Source organism: Primulina tabacum, chromosome 8 (assembly GCF_025594145.1).
Source record: "Primulina tabacum isolate GXHZ01 chromosome 8, ASM2559414v2, whole genome shotgun sequence".
In the NCBI taxonomy this organism is placed as follows: Eukaryota; Viridiplantae; Streptophyta; class Magnoliopsida; order Lamiales; family Gesneriaceae; genus Primulina; species Primulina tabacum.
This window is the reverse complement of record NC_134557.1, coordinates 36,985,752-37,007,005: the sequence shown is the minus strand read 5'-3', so window position 1 is coordinate 37,007,005 and position 21,254 is coordinate 36,985,752. Positions and strand designations below refer to the sequence as shown.

Here is a 21,254-nt window from a genome sequence, read left to right as displayed (position 1 = left end):
TGCGTGTGTCCCTTCGTATATCCGCACAATTTCCCAGGTTCAGCTCAACCGTCCGATTTGATTCAAATCAACGGTGCAGATCAATTTTCCCCTTCTATAAATTTTGGGCGCCTCATTTTTCAGAAATCACCTTCAAATTCGAAACTCCGGCGAAGCCCTTGCAAAAATTTTTCTCGAAGCTCTTCCGCGCAAACTTCTCCATTTCCGGTGAATCTCCGTCGCTGCAACCACCCGTTTTTCTTCAGGAACCGTAAGTCTTTCCTCTCCTGTTTCAAAAATATGTCTAATTCTACCACTTCTACATCAGGAGCAAATGCACGAGGCTCGCCGAGTGACGAGTCTACCGCGCTGCGCTCTGACTCCCCTCCGTCTCCCCCTCGCCGTTCTATCACCCAGCCTTCTAAAAAACCCTCATCTAACCAAGCCCAACCAACCTCTTCAAAACCCTCTACTTCGAGCCACTCCCGAGCTCTTGCCAAGAGCAAAGGTAAGGGTAAAGCCCGGGCTTCGAGCCCTCCTACTGAGATCCTGGGAGCCCCTTGGTTCTCCTCCATGAGTAGCACATTGCGCTTTGGGCAGACCAGGAACTTCGGGCCCTGGGCAATATTCCTTCCTCTTTTTCTATCTTGATACCCGGGCCCTCTGACAGAGCCAACAACCCTCCTCCTGGGTATACTACTTTCTTTCGGGACCAGGTCAGAAATGGTCTCCGATTTCCCGTCCATCCTTTTTATATTGAGGTCGCCAAGTTCTTCGGCGTACCTGTTAATCAATTACATCCTAATTCCTTCAGGATTATGGTCTCGGCCTATGTCCTTTTCAAGATGAATAATTATCTCATCACTCCCCTTATTCTCCACTATTTCTTTTCTTGTCGGCTTGGGGATAATGCATTTTCCCTGACTGCCCGGCTAAATGCCCGATTCCTTGATGACATCCCTTCTTCTCAAAAGGGATGGAAAGGAAAATTTTTCTACGTTCAACTTCCAGGTCCTCTTCCCTGTCTTACCGGGTTCCTCCCTTCCCTTCCCCAACAACCTATCCTTCCCCAGTCCTACAAATTCGAGGAGCCTTTTCTTGTGAGCCAAACCTTGGTGGAAGGGCGGAAGTACTCATCTTCTGTTCTTATCTCAGATGAGAATCTGATTACCTACGGGTTGAGTGCCCGTGCTGAGGACCCTTTGGACAGGGTGATTGACGAGGTTGCTGTCTCGGGCGCTCAACCCGGTAATTCGTGATATCCTAGTCTTGTTTTTAGAGTTTTATACTTACTATTTGTGCTGAAATTCCTTCTTACCCTTGTGCAGATAACTCAAAAATGCAGGAGGCTGTTGCCAAAAAATGGGCGGCTGAAAAGGCAGCCCAAGAGAAGAAAATGGCAGCCCAGAAAGCTGTCCTTGAGAAGAAACTAGCCGAGGAGGCGATAGCCCGGAGTACTGAGTTAAACCAGGGTCGAGACCCAACTGAGAGGAGGTGACCCGGGAATTATCCCAAGAGGACCCTGAAGATCTTGTCCCTCTAACCCAGAGGAAGCGAAAGGCTACAACAAGCCCGGAGCCGGTTTTGGTTGATCAGAACCAGGAGGGGGGTCAAGACTCCTCTCAAGCAACCCGGTCAGCCACTCCTCCCCCCCGGGAACAGTCCATCCAACAGCCTCCTTTCCTGGAGCAGCCTCCACGAATAAATATTCTCGAGGAGGGGCCTTCCCCACGGGGGATGAAGATTTTCAAACAGCTTCTCACTCCTGACGAGGAGGCTCGTTTGAAGGATGCTAGTGCTTCTGTCAAAATTTTTGAGGGCTCGAACAAGATCTTGTCGGTAAGTCTTTGTTGGTCCCCATAACCTTTTCTTGCTCCGATCACTGTTGATTCATATTGACCCCTCTTCTCTCTTTTTTTTTTTTTTTTGACAGGCCGCTCACCTGCTGATCTCGGCTTTTGAGGAGGTTGGAAGGGCTGCTACTATCTCTGGCAAGCGAGCCCGGTCTTTCCAAGATGCTCAGGAGAGGCTGCAAGAGGAACTAGCCCGGGCTCGAGCCACCCATGAGGAAGAAGTGGCCAAGCTGCGCTACTGCTCTGGACAAGGCTCAAGAGGATATTACTGAAGGCCTTGTCCGAGAGGAATGTCTGCAGGGCTTTCTATCTGTCTCGGAATCGAGTCTCTGTGCCGTGTCCGAACAAGCAGAGTTGCAGTTGCTTCGGGCTGAGAGAGCTGAGAGTGCCTGGCCCGGGCTGAATACAATAAGGACAAGTGGCAGGCTTCCTTCCTCCAATCTCGTGAGTTCAAGAAAGCCGTGTGGACAAGGCCTACCCTCTTTTTCAGACCGGTTTTGAAAAATGCCGGGAACAATTTGAGGAAGCCGGACTCTTGCCCCAAGATAAGGAAAATTTTCCTGATTTTGGTCTGGCCATTGCATCCCTTCCCAAGGATGGTGAGGAGGAAAAGAAAGCGGCCCAAGAAGAGCAGCCCGGGCCTGAACACGTAGACATACACTAGTATTTGTATTTTCTTATCTTTTCCTGTCTTGTAACTTTTCGGCCCTCGGACTTTTATTAATGCAAATTTCATTTTCCTTTCATCTTCTCTGTAGTCATATCTTGATAAGTCTTTCAATAACTAGGGTGATATAACTGCTTGCATGAAAATAACCAGAAATTCTTCTAAGTGTTGCGAATTAACCGGAAACTTCAGATAAGTACCCAGGATCTTGATCCTCGTAATGCATAAAATGCATCATACTCCGCAAGTGACTCAGATATAAGCAACCTAAAACCCGGATATAAAACGTGGCGCGTATACCAACTAGAAAAGTTGGTCAAGATAGCATATTTCGGGGTTTAGACTGGTCGAGGTGTGGTGCCCCGAGTCAGGGTGTAGTGCCCTGGGCTTTTAAGAACCAAGGCACGGAGCCTTGGGCCGGGGAACATGTCCCAGGACTTGGAAATGGTCGAGGTGTGGTGCCCCGAGCCAGGGTGTAGTGCCCTGGGCTTTTTTAGAACCAAGGTACGGAGCCTTGGGCCGGGGAACATGTTCCGAGACTTGGGAATGGTCGAGCTGTGGTGCCCCAAGCCAGGGTGTAGTGCCCTGGGCATTTTTAGAACCAAGGTACTGAGCCTTGGTCCAGGGAACATGTCCCGGGACTTGGGAATGGTCAAGGTGTGGTGCCCCGAGCCAGGGTGTAGTGCCCTGGGTTTTTTAGAACCAAAGTACGGAGCCTTGGGCCGGGGAACATGTCCCGGGACTTGGGAATGGTCGAGGTGTGGTGCCCTGAGCCAGGGTGTAGTGCCCTGGGCTTTTTTAGAACCAAGGTACAGAGCCTTGGGCCGGGGAACATGTCCCGGGACTTGGGAATGGTCGAGGTGTGGTGCCCCGAGCCAGGGTGTAGTGCCCTGGGCTTTTTTAGAACCAAGGTACGGAGCCTTGGGCCGGGGAACATGTCCCGGGACTTGGGAATGGTCGAGGTGTGGTGCCCCGAGCCAGGGTGTAGTGCCCTGGGCTTTTTTAGAACCAAGGTACGGAGCCTTGGGCCGGGGAACATGTCCCGGTACTTGATAACAGAAGTATTTAGAACACGCTCTGAGAAAATATTCCTTTCATTTATTTCATCCATCAAATAATTACATCTGTCATGCATAGTACTGCTTTAAATTAAATACATTCCAAGGTCTTTTGAGAGAGCGCCCCTGCGCATCTTCTAGGTAAAAAGATCCCGAGCTGACTCTCCGAGTGATTTTATAAGGTCCTTCCCACCGAGCTTCCAGCTTCCCAACTTCCCCAGTAGGGTTGACTTTTTTCATTACTAGATCCCCGACTTGGAAGTCTCGGATGCAGACCTTTTTGTTATATGATTTCATAACCCGGCTCCTGTATGCCTCCATTCGAATGAATGCCCGGTCTCTTTTTTCTTCTATTAAATCCAATTCCATGGCCCTGCTCTGGTCATTGCCATCCGGGTAAGATTCTACCCGGGAAGAAGTCTGCCCAATTTCTACTGGAAGGACCGCTTCGGAACCATATACCAAGTTAAAAGGAGTTTCTTGAGTAGGTGCCCGAGGAGTAGTTCTGTAAGCCCAGAGAACACTGGGTAATTCTTCCACCCAGTCCTTTCCTTTGCCTTGAAGCCGGGTTTTCAATGCTTGTACAATGATTCTGTTAACTACCTCTGTTTGGTCATTTGCTTGAGAATAGGCAACAGAGGTGAAAGACTGAGTGATCTTCATCTCTCGGCACCATGATATGATTTCTCTGCCCTGAAATTGTCTCCCATTATCTGAGATTAGTTTCCTGGGCACTCCAAATTGGCACACGATGCTTTTCCATAAAAACTTCAGTACTTCCTGCTCAGTAATTTTTGCCAAAGGCTCAGCTTCTACCCATTTGGAGAAGTAGTCAACAGCTACTAACAAGAATTTTTTCTGAGCCCGGGCAATGGGGAAAGGACCCACAATATCCATGCCCCATTGATCAAAGGGGCAAGATGCCCAGATAGGCTTCATGAGGGTAGCCGGGCTGTGTTTAAAATTTGAATGATGTTGACAGCCTTCGCAAGCTCGGACCACCCTAGCAGCGTCTTGACTTAAAGTTGGCCACCAGAAACCAGCAAGCATTGTTTTTCGGGCCAAAGACATTCCCTCAAGGTGCTCGGCACAACAACCTTCATGAATTTCTCGGAGTACATAATCAACCTCTTTCTCAGATAAGCATTTCAAAAGAGGTCCCTGGAATGATCTCCTGTACAAAATATTATTTAAGAGAACAAACCTGGGAGCTTGTCTCTTAGTTTTCTGAGCTCGGGCTCTGTCTTCGGGCAACTCATTATTTATCATAAACTTGATCAGATGTGTCATCCAGGAGTTCTCTGGCTCTGGTAACATTTCTTCCTCAGTAGAAAGGATCAAACGGGAAACACGCAAGACCTCCCGGGTATTTACCTCTGACAAAGAAGCAGCCATTTTTGCCAGAGTATCTGCCTCACTATTCTCTTCTCGGGGTATTTGTTCAATACCCCAATCCGCAAAAACTTCTGCTCGGGCTTTAATGAGCTATAAATATTTTAGCATCATGTCATCCTTAGCCTCATACACGCCCTTTATTTGTTGAGTGATGAGTTGCGAATCGGAATATAGAATAATCTGGGAAGCCCCGACTTCCCGGGCAGCTTGAATACCAGCCAGGACAGCCTCATACTCAGCCTCATTGTTGGTTATCTGGGAGTCAATTCTAAGTGCCAGTTTAATCTTTTCTCCCGGGGGAGATATTATCACAACCCCTACTCCACATCCAGCAAGGCTAGACGCCCCATCCACGAATACTCTCCATACTTCCTCTTCATTTGGTTGGACCATCTCGGATAAAAAATCTGACAAAGCTTGTGCTTTGATGGCTACCCGAGGTTTGTATTCAATGTCATACTCCCCCAACTCTACTGTCCACTTGACCATACGCCCGGACACCTCAGAGTGAGTCATGATCCTGCCAAGAGGACAATTGGTAAGAACAACTATTTGATGTGACAGGAAGTAAGGCCTTAACTTCCGGGCAATTATGACCAAGGCAAGAGCAATCTTCTCTACTTCACTGTACCGGAGCTCGGGTCCTCTCAGAGCATGACTGACATAATAAACAGGCTTTTGATCGGAGCTCTCTTCTTTTATTAAAACCGAGCTGACAGCATACTCCGTGGCAGATAAATAGACATATAATTTATCTTCGGGCTCCGGCTTCACCAATACAGGGAGTTCTGCCAGATGAATTTTCAAGTCTTGGAAGGCCTGTTCACATTTATCATCCCATCCAAATTGCTGGGCCTTCCTCAAGACTTGAAACAAAGGATAACTTCTATGCGCTGACCGGGAAATAAATCGGGACAGGAAAGCAATCCTCCCAGTCAAATTCTGTACTTCTTTGACGGATCGGGGAGACGACATGCACAACACAGACTTGACTTTCTCCTGATTCACCTCGATCCCTCGATAGGTCACTATGAATCCCAAGAATTTGCCACTCTTTACGCCAAAAATACACTTGGCAGGGTTAAGCTTGATCCTGTATTGCATGAGAGTGGCAAAAGTTTCTTCAAGATCACCAATAAAGCTTGCAACCTCCCGGGTTTTGCCCAAAATATCATCCACATAGACTTCCACATTTCGCCCCAACTGCTTCTCAAAGACTCTGTTAATCAGACGCTGGTAAGTAGCCCCTGCATTCTTCAACCCGAAAGGCATTGCAATATAACAAAATGTACCTCCCGAGGTGATGAAGCTGGCTTTATCTTGATCACTCCTGGCCAGGGGGATTTGATGATACCCCTGGTACGCGTCCATGAAGCTTAGCAATTCGAAGCCCGATGTGGAATCCACCAACTGATCAATGCGGGGCAGAAGATAATGAACCTTGGGACAAGCTTTATTAAGATCGCGGAAATCTACACACATGCGCCACTTCCCGGTAGACTTTGGCACCAAGACCACATTCGAGAGCCATGAAGGGAATTGAATCTCTCGAATATGGCCGGCCTTCAGGAGCTCTTTTACTTGCTCATCAATAACTTTGTCCTTTTCAGGACCAAAGTGTCTTTTTTTTTGCTTCACCGGGTGAGATCCCGAGAGGATGTTCAATTGGTGCTCCGCTACCAGGGGAGAAATCCCTATCAACTCCTGTTGGGATCAGGCAAACACATGAATATTAGCTTTTAAACAGTTAACCAGACTAACCCGGGTGGATATGCTGAGATCCCGAGCAACCCGGATTTGTTTGCCTAGGTCCGATTTCTACCACTTCCTGCTCATCTTCTGCTACAAAATGCACCTCTCCTCTTTCCATCACTCCTCCTTCTACTCCATACATCTTTGCCTTTTTCCCTTCCCTCCTGGTCTTGCACTGATCAGCCCGGATTGCCTCCACAGTAGCATTTTCGGGAGGATGGCTGATCTCCTCGGACTTCCCCCACCCGGGCTCCCACTTGGAAACTTTATCTTTTGGTGGTATGTGGATGCTACGGCTCTCAGCTAGTTCATAGTCGGCCTCCCCAGAATGATATTATATGATGATGGGGAGTCCACCACGGTAAATGAAGTCATCACCGTCTTTTTAAGATCCTGAGAACCCAGGGTTAATGGCAAAACAATCTCCCCTTTCGGGTAAACCACATGGCCAGCAAAATCAAAGATGGCAGTTTCCACAGTCTCCAAGTGATAGCCCTGCAAATCCATCTGCATAAAGGCATCTTTAAAAATTACATTAACAGAGCTGCCCGAGTCCACGAAGACTCGTAGAATATCATAATTTGCCACTCGGGCTTGGATCACCAGGGCATCGTTGTGGGGCAGATTCACCCCCTCCAAATCTTCCGTGCCAAAACTGATGACCGCCTCACTCCTTCTCGCTCCCTCCACCTCCAAACACTCCCTCCTACTTCTCGACTTCCTTGCTCGGTTGGAGTCTCCATCAGTAGAGCCTCCTAATATCATCTTAATCAATCCCGTAGCAGGGGGCGAATTCATTTTCCTCTCGGGTTCATGCTCCCTTCTTCTACTGGGCTCAATCCTCGGGATTTTCCTCATACTTCCTCCTCGGGCGCTGAATCCTGATTTCCGAGACGTCCAAGGTGGCACTCTCGGCCTCTGGCTATTGTTACTGGGTCCCGGGATGGAAGTTGAGACATAATTCCCCTTCAGTGTTTTGCAATCTTCAGTGTTATGATGGCACACTTTGTGAAGAGAGCAAAATCCTTTCGGCTCTGGCCGGGATAACTGATGATCCGGGGCCAAATCTCTGCTGCATTCCTGCACTTCTCTTTCCCGGGCAATTTTCAGAGGCACGTGATGAGAAAAGTGCCCTGTATTGCTCCTCTTCTGTCCCCTCTCCTCGAGCTTAGACACCCGGTCTCCTCTCTCCTTTCTCACAGCTTCCCTCTTCTGTTTTTGGGCTTCCTCCATATTGATGTACTTTTCTGCTCGTGACAACAGATCCTCAAAATTCCCTAGGCACCTTCTTGGTCAGTGACTTGAAGAATTCACCCTCTCTCAAACCCTGGGTGAATGCAATAGTCTTTGTTTCAGTGGCACAAGTGGGGACGTCCAAGGCCACTCTGTTGAACCTTCTGATATAGGCCCTTAAACTCTCTTCTGGGCTCTGCTTAACTTCAAAAAGACTAAAAGCAGTCTTTTTGTACTTTTTACTGCTGCTGAAATGGTGTAAAAACACCTTCTGGAATCTTCAAAAGAGCTGATGCTTTGGGAAGTCAAGCCCTCGAACCACCTCTGAGCTGAATCCACCAGTGTTGTAAGGAACACCTTACACTTGATTCGATCAGTGTAACAGTGCAACATGGCCATATTTTCAAACCTGGCCAGGTGCTCCTCCGGGTCTGCGTTGCCATCATAGTCTTTTACCTTTGCAGACTTGAAATTTCCGGGAAGAGGTTCCCGGACAATGTTCTCAGCAAACGGGCATCCCCTAATGACAACCCGGGAAGTACCGTGATTCTCCAACTGTCCTTCCAACAACTTCATCTTCTGTCTCAACTCCAGCAACTCCTCTGCCACGGTAGGAGATTTGGACCCGGCGCTGGATTCCTCGTCTTCTCCTGCCCCCTCATCCTCCCTCCTCTCCTGCTCCTGCTCCTGCTCCTGCTCATGTCCCTGTCTATCCCCGGGTGGTGTAACAGGATGAGAGATTTCTTTCCTGGCCATAGCTTGCTTTATGGCATCGGATACAATCTTTTGTAACGCCTCCGGAGTTAATGTAATGAGATTTGGTCTGGTATTATTGACCTGACCACTCTGTCTTGAAGTCTGCCCTCCATCACCCTGGGCGCGAGAATTATCTTGGTTGGTTCTTCTCGTACGGGCCATATCAACGTCTTGAACTCAAGTTTCCCACAGACGGCTGCCAATGATATGAACTCGTTGAAATGGATGAGCCAGGGTAAGGAGCTCTAACGGATCAAACCAACAATTTATAGTGTTTGAGAATTTTGAGTGAAGATAATGGCTGAGATTAACACCTGCAAACAAGAAAGTAACTCGTGAATGGGAGCCGGAATGGTGTCCGACGTGGCCACTCCGATGCTAAAGTCAGCAGGTTGAAGTTGAACACAAGCAATATTTGAGAGAAAATATGTATAATGATTAGAGTTCAAAGATTTTTTAGAATCCTTTAATCTCATTAATACCTGCTATTTATAGTAGAGGAATGGGTAGTTACCTCGGTTTCCGTGCCATCTACTAAGTCGGTTTACCATACTAGCTTCTGATGACTTCTCGGACACTCCAAACCCAAGTTGTTCTGATAGATTGGATTGCCTGTATCAATCACACTTGAGTGTGGTTCATTTCTCGAGGTAATGCAGTTCTCGAGGTTGCCCAAGTGGTGATGTAACCGGGAACTCTGCCCGGGAAGATGAGAAGCGCTCGGATGGTTCCGTGTTGGTAGAGAGCTCGAGTAAAGTCATAAGCCCGGGAAGAGAAGACTTGCCTGGGTCTTTAAGAAACTTATCATGTACATGGGTCATGATCTCGGCCACCCCAGTAACAAACCGGGTTAACGATGACCCGGCTCCTGATGGGGGTATCACCAAATACAATATTTTAACATTAGTAGATTTGATATAAGTTGGATGGGGTTTGAGATGATATATTTCAAATTTATTATCTTGCTTGAATGGATAAAATTCAATTATAATATAAATTAACTTCATATCAAATTTTATTGGAAATTACGACGGATTTACAACTAAGATGAGTATTATTTGAATTTCATCAATCAAAAATTTCCCAAATCAGATCCCACTCTGTTAAATTCATCAACCATCCAGGCGCAAACTTATTATTTTGACACGACCTCGCAGGATTGTGGTTCACACAAATGAATTCGTCTTGTATGCATAAATGATACATCTAACGTCTAATTCTCATATATGTATTAATCTTACAAAATAATTACCTAAAATTCTGAGGAGACTACATTGTATGATTATATGAATTTATTCGGTCCGGGATATGCCTTTAGGTTTTCTCTTTAAATAAAAGTTAATAATAACAATGGATCAATCATTTTGTGATCAAATCGGTGAAATCCAGTGTTTAGGAATCCCATCAGCTTCATCACCCAAAATACAGTTATATATAGGTAATCAAATCATAATCATTTACCAAATTAGATTATGTTGAAAAATTCAATTATCATTATATTATTTTTGACATATTTACATGAAAATGATCAGTATGAACCAAGCCAAGAAGGACCCAGATAACAAGCAAATGCACAAAATACAGGATGAGGTTGCGACCGCTGTGACGGTGGGAGCCGGTGGCTACACATTCCACGAGCATCACCAGAAGAAGGAATCTAAACATGAACAAGAAGAGGTTGAGGGAAATCACCACCGCCACTATTAGTTATTTGCCCTCCCACAAATTTTATATATCATTATATTATTTCGGTCCTTACATTTTGTCACAGTCCATTCCATCCTACTCTAAATAAAAATTGTGTGTGTGGGTCTCTATTGTTATGTATGTGTATTTATAGAGAAAAATGGTTTTTTTGTCGCCTAATTTTTTCATTGTGTTATTTGGACCATTTATGTTATCAAATTTTGGTTTTAGTCTTACAGCTTTTTATTTTTGGCAATTCTATTTATTTGTCCATCCCAGAGTGCTGATTTGACACATACACATCAGCGCCACATCATCATTACATTGGTGTCACGTCAGCGTCAACTCGGAAAAAGACTAAAATTGAAACAATATATATATATATAGCAAACGAAAATGAAATTTGGCAATACAGAGAATCATAATTTCAAGAAGATAAATATACATGACCAAAAAAATAGTTTTTCATGTATTTATATATATGTAAGAGAATACTTTTTTGAGTGTCGATGTTGTATTATGTCATGATACTTCCATAAGAGTCCGGATCATGGATGACCCGGGAAACTAAATGGATAGCCCAAATCAGAGTCAATATGCAGACTAATTTCTTCAGCAGGCGGGCATGGGGATGCCCGGGATATTTTCTCCCCGGGCAATCAGGAGCCCGATCTCTCATACAAGCTCTCGGGAACTTTTACCCGGGCTACCTCGAGAAGCGCACAACACTCAAGTGTATCAGTATGGGTTGCCCTTATGCTTGGCAATCATTTCTGTCAGAACGACATGGATTTGGCGTGTCAGAGAAGTAGTCAGAAGCAACGTATGGGCAGCCGCCTTACCATACTTAGCAGGTGGGCACTGAAAACAAGGTAATCATGGTATTTTCCTCCTATAAATAGCAGGTATACTTCTCATTTACGGGGTCTGGAATTCTGAACTTTAAACACCCACGTATATCACCACATATACAGCCATTTTGTTCTTCTTCACCTGCTGACTTAAGCATCAGAGTGGCTACGCCGGACATTCCTCCGGAGCCCATTCACGAGTTCATCTCATTGTCTGCAGGTTACAGTTGAAGCCAGATTACAGAGAAATAACTTATCACAAGTTGTATTCTTTTGCTCACTTTCCTAAACACAAAACTTATATCATCATCCGGTGAATTGCCCGACCCAACTAAACCGATTCTACCCTGGATAAACATCATGTCACATTTCACAGTGGAGTCAATAAAGCTCTTATATTTTCTTGTCCATTAATGGATATCATATCAAGCTATAAAAATGGCAGAGAATATATGTAGCTGGAAATATGGCAGAGAATATATGTAACCAGCCTGCATAAAGCCATCATTTCTAAAACCTATACATGATTAGTGAAAAATGCTCATCAACCATTATTGGGCCGGGTCAAATCCCACTTTCAGACATGAGACCCAACTGAAGATGGACTTTCTCAGCAGTGGTGTCCAAACTTCAGATAAAACCGAAAAAATCGAAAATCCAAATCGAAGAAATCGAACACTGATCGAACCGAAAATCGAATTTTATAATTCGGATATAAATGTTAAAACCAAAATTTATTTGATTTGATTTCGGATTACATATGTCAAAATCGAAACAACCGAAAAAATCGAAATTTCATTAAATTAATAATTTTATTTTTATTATATATTTTTTGAGATGATATCAGTGAATGACACCCTTACACCCACTACCATGATTTAATTATGGATACTCTATTTTTGAATTTATAATAACCTTATTTATGAAGTACATCCTTGATTATATTTTAAAATGAGCAAATACTTTATGTCCAATTTGAAATATGTTATTAAATTTCTCTCATTTGAACACCAAATCAATCTTTTTCCTAATTATTTCCACTTTTATAAATTCCTTTTTTTTTTTCATATTTTTTACTTTGTTAAGCTTAGTATCAGCTTTAAATACTAATCATATGATCACAGATCTAAAAAAAAATAAAAAATTACTATACTCATAATATTTGTAGCTTTTAAAATTAAATTATTAAATAAGACTACACAAAAGTAAACATGATTAGTTAGTCTACATATAAATATAAATAATCATATATTAGACTACAAAGCTGGGTAACACACCTCAAAAATTGAGGGCACCGACCTATTATGTATTAAAGTTTCTTTAAGAATAAACGAATAATTAAAAAAATCTAAAGCAAATGAAGTAAACGACCGAATCAAGCGATCCTCGTTGTCGTTTTGGGTTTACAGAAAGATCTCGTAGACAATTCTCGTAGGCGAAGAAAACAATCGACTGAATTTTCCCAAACCCTAGATTCTCCTTAAATTCAAGAAATAGAAATTATCCACACCAATATCCATCGCCTCATTCTCAGAACCGATTGCAGTTGACGAATAAGTCTGGTTATTGTGAACGAGGAGTGGCAAGTTTGGAGGGATAGAGGAATTCTGGTATATGCTGGATGGTGTCACACTTACGATGGGTGTGACGGGTTCCAAGTTAGAGAAGGCTTTGGGCGATCAGTTTCCCGAGGGAGAGCGGTATTTCGGGTTGGAGAATTTCGGAAACACTTGCTATTGCAACAGCGTGCTCCAGGTGGGGAGTTGTGGCGCTCGTTTCTTGTTTGTTGGGATTTTTTTAATGTGTCGTTTTCCGGGGTTTTTGATGAGTTTTGGGATGTGAGTTTGGATTTTGGGTTGTTTTCCTTGGTCGTTTTTGATTATTATGGTCAAGTCAAAAGGAGAAGCTAGGAGCTTTTGATTGTGCATTTGGCTGTCTCTAAGGAAGACTTGATTATAACTTTATATCGCTCTGTTGATTTTGGTTTTCCTGAATGCCAATTTCAGGGCAAGATTTTTATTGCGTCTGCCATGTTTGTTTTATTTTTTTGTGAGTGATTAAATTGCGTTAAAGTTAAAATTTTGATGTGTTCTGGTTTGGTGAATTCGGTCTTGGGGAAGATGTTGATGTTCCATTCAAGGGAAACTGAAGTACTGAATTTCAATTGTTAGTTACCTCATAGATGGCCTCAATTTGTCCTTAGTGGAATCTTAATGGCTGTTGCTGAGATCTCCTGTTTATTTGTACCATGATGAGTGCTAAAAGAAATATGTTTTTGGAACTGTAGTGACAAGCCTTTTCTTGTATGACTGTGATGAGAATATTGAATGTTTCCTTGCTTTGATATCACTTGGTTCTGCAGGCTCTTTATTTCTGTGCCCCATTTCGTGAACAACTGTTGGAACATTCTTCAAATAACAAAACAAGCGAAGCAGATGAAAATCTCTTGACTTGTCTTGCAGAGCTGTACTCACAGGTAGTTGATTCAATGCTGAATCAAGTGTTAAGTCTTTGGCTGCTTTGATACATCTTTGAGGCATTACTTGACTGTTCAATTTATTTTTTCGGAATTTCATGAATTTAATACATGAGACCAAAGCATTTCTTGGTGAAAGAATACCTCCAATATGCATGTGTTTACCTGGTTCCTAGTGCATCTTGAAAAACCTTATGCATATTTTTCATGGCTTTTCAGATTTTTTTTTATCATCATCTGCTAAATAACAAAGGCAACTTTGGTAATTATCTAAACTATAGTTTCTTGACATTCGTTGCCCCGTAACTATCCATGAGAAATATGGCGAAACATCGCTGATTCATTCTTCGCTGATGCTGTTTTCGGTTTGAATGCCTGTAATTTGGCATGCTCTTGAGATTTTGCAAATTAATCTGTTAATAATTTTTTGCAGATAAGTTCACAGAAGAAGAAAACTGGTGTAATAGCTCCAAAACGCTTTGTACAGAGAGTAAGAAAAGAAAATGACCTTTTCCGAGGATACATGCATCAGGTGTGTTTTTGGTGAACAACAGCTTTTTTTGCCCCGTGGAAGCACTGAGGTGGTCATTAGAATCTAAGTTGTCCAAGCTTTTTTTTAGAGTGCCAAAAGTGTCCTTGTCAGTCCTTTATCACCATTTATCATCATTAATCTATTCTGATTAAAATTCGTGTCTGAAGTTTAGATATGTGTTCCTGGATGGGTAATTTGCACTCACCTTATCCTACACTTTTGGCACTCACCTTCTCCTACACTTTTGGCACTCACCTCCCATGATATGTTATAATTTGTATACATGATAAGAGAGATAAGTGTCAAATGCATAAAGCCTGCAGGAGGTGAATGCAAATACTTTATTCTTGGACACAAGGTTTTTGTACATTTGATTTCAATTATTCCTGAAACTCACGACAGGGATTTGTTGTTAAGAGAGATTTATTATAAGCATTCAGAAAATATATTGCTTTACTATGTGGTGGTTGTTCATGTAGCTATGAACCTTTTACTTCTTTTAATGGCAACTTATTGCAAGTTTCTACAATTAATTGGTAGCAAAAGTTGAATATAGATGGTCATGAACTTTACAATATAGAATACAGAATCTTCTGCATTATAACTTTCTTTTAAAGCTTCAACATAATGTGATATTCATGCCTTCATGCAGGACGCCCATGAATTTTTGAACTTTTTGTTGAATGAACTTGTCGACACTCTTGAGAAAAAGTCTCAAAAGGTGCCAAGTATTCAGCATACTTCTTCTGTTGAGGGTCTTGCAAATGGGCTAAGCAACGGCCCCATAAATGGTGTTAAGAAGGAACCGTTAGTGACCTGGGTGCACAAAATTTTTCAGGTTAACACTTTATGAAAATTATATACTTTGGATTCAGATTTTATTGGCTGAATCTCCACTCACATCAGAAATATGTTGTATCATGACGTAAAATGATCATTGCATGCCTGATGTGCCTTTTTAGCAGACCTCGAGCTTTATTATACATAGCACTATAGTAATTTTCAATTGCTTGAGAACTCATATAATCATTATGTGACGTGGTTGTCAAATGTTGATATTCTTCTTGCTCATTTTATCTCCGACTCTTGGCGAGATGCAGGGTACTCTTACCAATGAGACAAAATGTTTGAGGTGTGAGACTGTTACAGCAAGGGATGAGACATTCTTAGATCTAAGCCTTGATATTGAACAAAACAGTTCAATTACTAGCTGCCTCAAGAACTTCAGCTCCACTGAAACCCTGAATGCCGAAGATAAATTCTTCTGCGATAAGTGCTGCAGGTAGGCGCCTTTCTTGGCATTCATTCTTACTGAAACTATCAAAAAAATTAATCTCTCTACTCTGACCGCAGTTTGCAAGAAGCACAGAAGAGGATGAAGATAAAGAAACCTCCACATATCCTTGTCATTCATCTCAAGCGATTCAAGTACATGGAGCAGCTAAACCGGCACAAGAAGTTATCCTATCGCGTAGTGTTCCCTTTGGAACTAAAACTCACCTGCACCATGGACGACGCTGACTCAGAGTACTCATTATTTGCCGTGGTGGTACACGTGGGGAGTGGGCCGAATCATGGGCACTATGTCAGTCTCGTCAAAAGTCACAATCACTGGCTGCACTTTGATGATGAAACTGTGGAGATGATTGAGGAGTCGGCTATCCAGACGTACTTCGGATCAGCTAATGAGTATGCGCCCAATATCGATCATGGATACATTCTCTTCTACGAGAGCATGGCTGTTGATGATAACAAGAGCTGAAGAAAATGGGGAGCCCCGTTTTTATTTCGGGTTAAAGGCGTAGATCGTAAACACAAATCTTGTCGGTTTTTCTATTTTTCCATAACATGTGGCCTAGCTCGCGGCTTGGTTTTCATGTACAGTTAGACTCTTGTTACCGACTGCTTGGCCTTTTTCGGAGCATTTATACAGAAATAATAATAACCAATACTTGATATTTTATGGGGGACCTACGTTTAATTTTATCATTTAAAATTTATTCCTAAGTGGATCGTACTCGTTATAATATAAAACATACATACGGCAGGGTACATAAATGAACAGGAGACTTGTATTTGTTGGCTCAAGAACATTAATTTTTGTGATACTTGAAGAAAATGTTTTGAGAGCAGGTTTCTTGTGAGACGGTTTCATGAATTTTTATTTGTGAGACAAGTCAATTTTACCGATATTTACAGTATAAAATAATAATTTTTCATGGATGACTCAAATAAGAGATCCGTCTCACAAAATACGACACAAATTTTTGTCATTTTTAAATTCGTCTATCAAATTTTCTACCTTTTATTTTGTTATGATTTATTTTGAACAAGATAGAATTCTAACATATTTTACAGAGTTATACATACATATATATATATATATAGACTTGTAAAATAATTTAACTTAATTATCATAAAAATTTTCTTTTTTATTTTTTAACTATATGTATGAGAGAACTTGGAGAAAAAAGAAATGGTGCCTGGGATTCCGAGTAGACCTGGTCATGGGCAGAGATAACCTATTTTGGGGGCATAGACGAGGGTAATTTCGTAATCTTGACGTGGGCCTAAGCATACATGAGTCTTGGTGCCTTTTGACCCGTCAATTTTGCATCATTGCTATATTACGAAGATGAATCGCTTGGTGGTGAGTTCAGTGATGAAGCGCGTGGTTACCGGCGGTGGATTTAGCAGTTCTTCGGGTCCGTTTAATGTGTTTGGGGAGGTGGCGAAGGGTCAGAGTTTGGGCTTGTCGGTGGGATGGAGGCGGTTGATGAGCTCCGCGGCGGAGCCTTCGTCGTCGGGGATGGAGAAGAAGGGGAGTCACGACCTGGCGCTGGAGAAGGCGGAGAAAGGTGGAGTTTCGAGCTATTGGGGAATCACGAGGCCTAAGATTACTAAAGAAGATGGGACCGAGTGGGTTTGGAACTGCTTCATGGTAAAATGATATATCATGTAGCTCTGCTTCTGTTTGATTTACTGTCAATTTCGGATCAAAGTGATGATTTGATGTGAGCTTGTTGGTGGTGTATGGAATGCATCTCTTTTTGTCTTTATTTATCCGCTTTGTTTGTTTCGTGCTCCTTTTTTTTGTCGTATTAGATGATCGTTAGCATGCAGTCATGTTTCTCAGAATCTTTTGCAGTAGTTGATCAGCCATGGAAGCAACAAATCTCACATCTATTAAAAAATTCAAACCATGCCCGGAGTTGTTTCTGTATTAGGAAATCTGTTTACGTGTTGGAAGCTGAACGTGTGCATATCTGTATTTTTTAATGGCTTGGAGTTGTTTATGGGCAGACGTTCTAATTTTGGGCAGTTTGTGTAAGTATACCTTCAGAATTTTGATGATTCATAGAGTGGAATGTGTGTCTTAGTTTGAGCTGAAAAGGATGGGAGCTTGATGAGTTTGGGCAAGTAAAGTGATTTGGTGCGACACTGATCTTGATATATGAGCTTGTCTATCTGGAACTACTCATACTACAGCATTGCCTTACACGAGGTCCCTATCTCATTAGACTTGTATAAGGGATTGGGAGTGCTTGATCTGTCTTGATTGTCAATAGAGTTAGCTGGACGCAGTGTTCATTCTTTTAAGCTGAGATCTCTCAACTTCAGTAGATGCGTTGCTGCATTCTTGATACCAACTCCATAGTCTTGGTTATAACGACAGGAACTTCAAGTTGACAACCCAATACGATTCTAATTTAGACATTGAAAAAAAATTGTTATGAAATGTCTGGTTTATAGTTTGGCTATGCATGGGCCATTTAATTTATTTATTGAATATAAAAATAAAGCATCAGAAACTGCTTCTTTAATGTTTACAATAGTTCAACTGTGTGCTAGTGAACTGTTGAAGTTGTATCTAGTGGCTTGGTGTAGTAAAACATCACGCAGTCAAGCGCTCAGGTTTCTGAGTACTAATTACCTGTATTTTGGCTGCCTAAGGCCCGAAACCTTTCTGATTTCATTTTCATGGTGCAGCCATGGGAAACTTATCATTCGAACTTGTCAATTGATCTTCACAAGCACCATGTTCCGAAGAAATTTCTTGATAAAGTAGCATACCGAACAGTGAAGCTTCTTAGAATTCCTACAGACCTATTTTTCAAGGTATGCTGTTTTTAAAAATTATCTCCTTGTCTTCTTTTTCTTTTGTCTTGGATTCTGCTTCTTAGATTATTATCTTGACATATATGAGCCCTAATATTATTTTATTGTAATTTTCTATGAGCTTAATTGTTTGAGGAAATACAGCCACACCTGTTTAAATTTTCTACTAGTTTTTCCATATAATGTGTTACCCCGTTTCGTTTTTGTCAGTTGTAGGTTCTCAGTTGAGTGACAGAGCAGATGTTATTATGTTGTTCTAGCAGTGTGAACAAATTGCAACCACCCCGTAACCCACCCCACCCAAATCCATCAAGTTTAAGTTGTTTTTGGATGCATCCTGTACATAAATGCTTAATTATGAACCTTTACACCAATTACACTTACAAAATTTAGCGATTGAAATGGATACTCAGGCACTCATCTAACCTTCTACATCCATTTAACTTTTGCTCCAAATGATCCTGAGAACTAATTCAGCTAAAACAAGGAAGACTTGGTGGACTGAGTTTGCTGATTTTCCCATGCCAGTTCTTATTCCAAGCCTTTCTCCAACTGGACCAACCCATTATCTCTCTTCCTCATGCCTTCAGGCCCTTTCGCACCACCCTCCTTGCCATAACTTCTTTCAGGTGATAAAAAGAAGAAACCCAATAATACGAAATACTTGAATGTGACACAATTTACAGAAGATTTAAAATATTTGCGAGTATGGAAATGATTAAGAAGTTCATATATTTTCTGCACAATGTGTGGCATTGGCGCTGGTCATTTGGGGAGAATAACTAGCCAAAAGGGGTTGGTGAGCTTGGTTGATTTGCCACAAGTTAAACCACACTATTGCTGCATTGTTTGAGCTGGATTGAGTTGGAAAATTTTGTGAATTCTTAGCACTGTATACGATGTGTCATAATATAACTCATGCATGGACATGTAGGGCGTGTAGGTGTCGATGTGGATGGCTTAATTAAAAAAAAACGCAACCTATTCATGATCCAAAATATTTGGAACCTTTTTTCCTTGATGGGAGGATACGAATGTAAACTCCATTATACAAACTTTCCCTCTTTTCTATTCAATTAAAACCATTGATTTTTGGAATTACTAGAAGTTGAAAATGACTGCAACACATCACAAATGCATTTCACTGATGAAGTCATTGTTATTGCCGTTGGGTCAAAGTTAAAACTCTACAGCATTTTTAGATGTGTGGTACCTGAAAATGAGTCTTTAAAATTGTGTTGGAGAATGTAAAATATGCTTGATTTTGTTTCTTGAAGGAGACAGTTTTTACTGCAGATGTTCCATCATGCAAGAATTAGTTGTCTTGGGTAAATTTTTAATAGCTCATGGAGCATTTAAAATCTGAAAATATAGTCTTTTAGATTAGGATACTATACAATAATCAAGTTTTCTGGGATTAGTGAAAAATTAAATGAAAATGTAAATTTTTATAGGAAAATGTGAAATTTGATGGAAATGTGCTTTGAGAAAATAGTGAAATTGTTTTTCTTTTCCAGAGAATGAAAGCATGGTTTTGAAAATGAACGTGAAATGTAGTAACCACCTGTACGTTTAACTTGACAGCATAGTATGTATTTTAGTGATTTCATTGACACATAATATTCTTTTTGCAGAGGCGGTATGGATGTCGAGCGATGATGCTTGAAACTGTGGCTGCTGTTCCTGGTATGGTAGGAGGAATGCTTTTGCATCTCAGGTCACTGCGCAAATTTCAGCAAAGTGGTGGTTGGATTAAAGCATTACTTGAAGAAGCTGAAAACGAGAGGATGCACTTAATGACCATGGTAGAGCTTGTGCAGCCTAAATGGTACGAGAGACTTCTGGTGCTCACAGTTCAAGGAGTCTTCTTCAATGCCTTCTTTGTACTGTACGTGATGTCTCCGAAACTGGCTCATAGAGTTGTTGGTTACTTAGAAGAAGAGGCCATACATTCATATACCGAGTACTTGAAGGATATCGAAAGTGGTGCCATTAAAAATGTCCCTGCTCCAGCTATTGCCATTGACTACTGGAGACTTCCTAAAGATGCAACCCTGAAGGATGTTATCACGGTCATCCGGGCCGATGAAGCACACCATCGAGATGTTAATCATTTTGCTTCGGTATTGTCAGCTACCATCTTAAATGTTTCTTTGTTAGTGCCCTATCCTGTTGAAATGCCTGAATTTGTATTATTTATCCTTCATCTTTGATTATTTATCTAGTGTTTCATATTCTTCCACACCATATCTTTTCGACCGTGCTTTCGCACTCCCCCAACTTAGTTCTGAACAACCAAAGATCCAAATTCAAAGATAGTTGGCCATAGAAATGATATGAGAACCTCGTCATTTACGACTTGGGTTGGTTGAAATATTATCTTGTATGAAGAAATTTGTGAAGTTATCTAACTTTGATGTATAGGAATGACAAAGCATATGCATGATGTTAGAATTTTACATGTTTACGCAATACTTACAGAATGCAATTGTCATGCGCAGGATGTTCATTTCCAGGGAAAGGAATTAAGAGACTCACCAGCTCCTATCGGGTACCATTAATCTCGGTCGCGATTGAAGTAGTCTTCTTAGTGTCCATGATGAATGTTGCCGAGCATGAGTGGTTGAAACATTCCTGGCATTGATCAGATATAGCAGAAACACTGGCTTTTCTTTGCAAGGCACTATTTTGTTATAGTTCTTGGTGTTAGCTAGCTAAGAGGTCTATAAAGTGTGAAATTAAGTAATGTTGGTATTATCTTGGTTAAAAAAAGCCATTGTTGCTCGAATAAATGATATGCTTGCTTCTACATAATTTTTTTTTAATATTATAAGTAATTTTTGTATAAAAGAAATTAGAGATTATATTAAAATTAAGACTATTGAGATTATTTTTTT

General features: G+C 41.7%; 2 protein-coding genes across 3 annotated transcripts; both read left to right on the top strand.

The window, feature by feature from the left end:
* Positions 1-12,567: 12,567 nt before the first annotated feature.
* LOC142554031 (ubiquitin carboxyl-terminal hydrolase 4-like) lies at positions 12,568-16,201 on the top strand. Its single transcript, XM_075664640.1, has 6 exons — positions 12,568-12,985; positions 13,593-13,706; positions 14,140-14,238; positions 14,891-15,076; positions 15,339-15,520; positions 15,592-16,201. The coding sequence occupies exons 1-6, from the start codon at positions 12,845-12,847 to the stop codon at positions 15,998-16,000; spliced, it is 1,131 nt and encodes a 376-aa protein (XP_075520755.1). The 5' UTR covers positions 12,568-12,844; the 3' UTR covers positions 16,001-16,201.
* A 544-nt stretch (positions 16,202-16,745) lies between these two features.
* On the top strand, positions 16,746-21,254 carry LOC142554030 (ubiquinol oxidase, mitochondrial-like). 2 transcript variants are annotated; one of them, XM_075664638.1, is made up of 4 exons: positions 16,756-17,179; positions 18,229-18,357; positions 19,992-20,480; positions 20,859-21,254. In XM_075664638.1, exons 1-4 carry the CDS (start codon positions 16,874-16,876, stop codon positions 20,916-20,918), a joined length of 984 nt encoding a protein of 327 aa, XP_075520753.1. In that variant the 5' UTR covers positions 16,756-16,873; the 3' UTR covers positions 20,919-21,254. The 2 variants fall into 2 exon arrangements, with proteins under 2 accessions (XP_075520754.1, XP_075520753.1); XM_075664639.1 differs by lacking the exon at positions 18,229-18,357 and having other exon boundaries at positions 16,746-17,179.

What these genes read in the sequence shown, in the direction of transcription:
- LOC142554030 (XM_075664638.1), top strand. Translation starts at nt 16,874, where the DNA reads ATGAATCGCTTGGTGGTGAGTTCAGTGATGAAGCGCGTGGTTACCGGC. An exon ending in GGGTTTGGAACTGCTTCATG is followed by an intron (nt 17,180 to 18,228) that starts GTAAAATGATAT and finishes TTCATGGTGCAG; the next exon opens with CCATGGGAAACTTATCATTC. An exon ending in CTACAGACCTATTTTTCAAG is followed by an intron (nt 18,358 to 19,991) that starts GTATGCTGTTTT and finishes TTCTTTTTGCAG; the next exon opens with AGGCGGTATGGATGTCGAGC.
- LOC142554031 (XM_075664640.1), top strand. Translation starts at nt 12,845, where the DNA reads ATGCTGGATGGTGTCACACTTACGATGGGTGTGACGGGTTCCAAGTTA. An exon ending in ATTGCAACAGCGTGCTCCAG is followed by an intron (nt 12,986 to 13,592) that starts GTGGGGAGTTGT and finishes TTGGTTCTGCAG; the next exon opens with GCTCTTTATTTCTGTGCCCC. An exon ending in GGGTGCACAAAATTTTTCAG is followed by an intron (nt 15,077 to 15,338) that starts GTTAACACTTTA and finishes GGCGAGATGCAG; the next exon opens with GGTACTCTTACCAATGAGAC.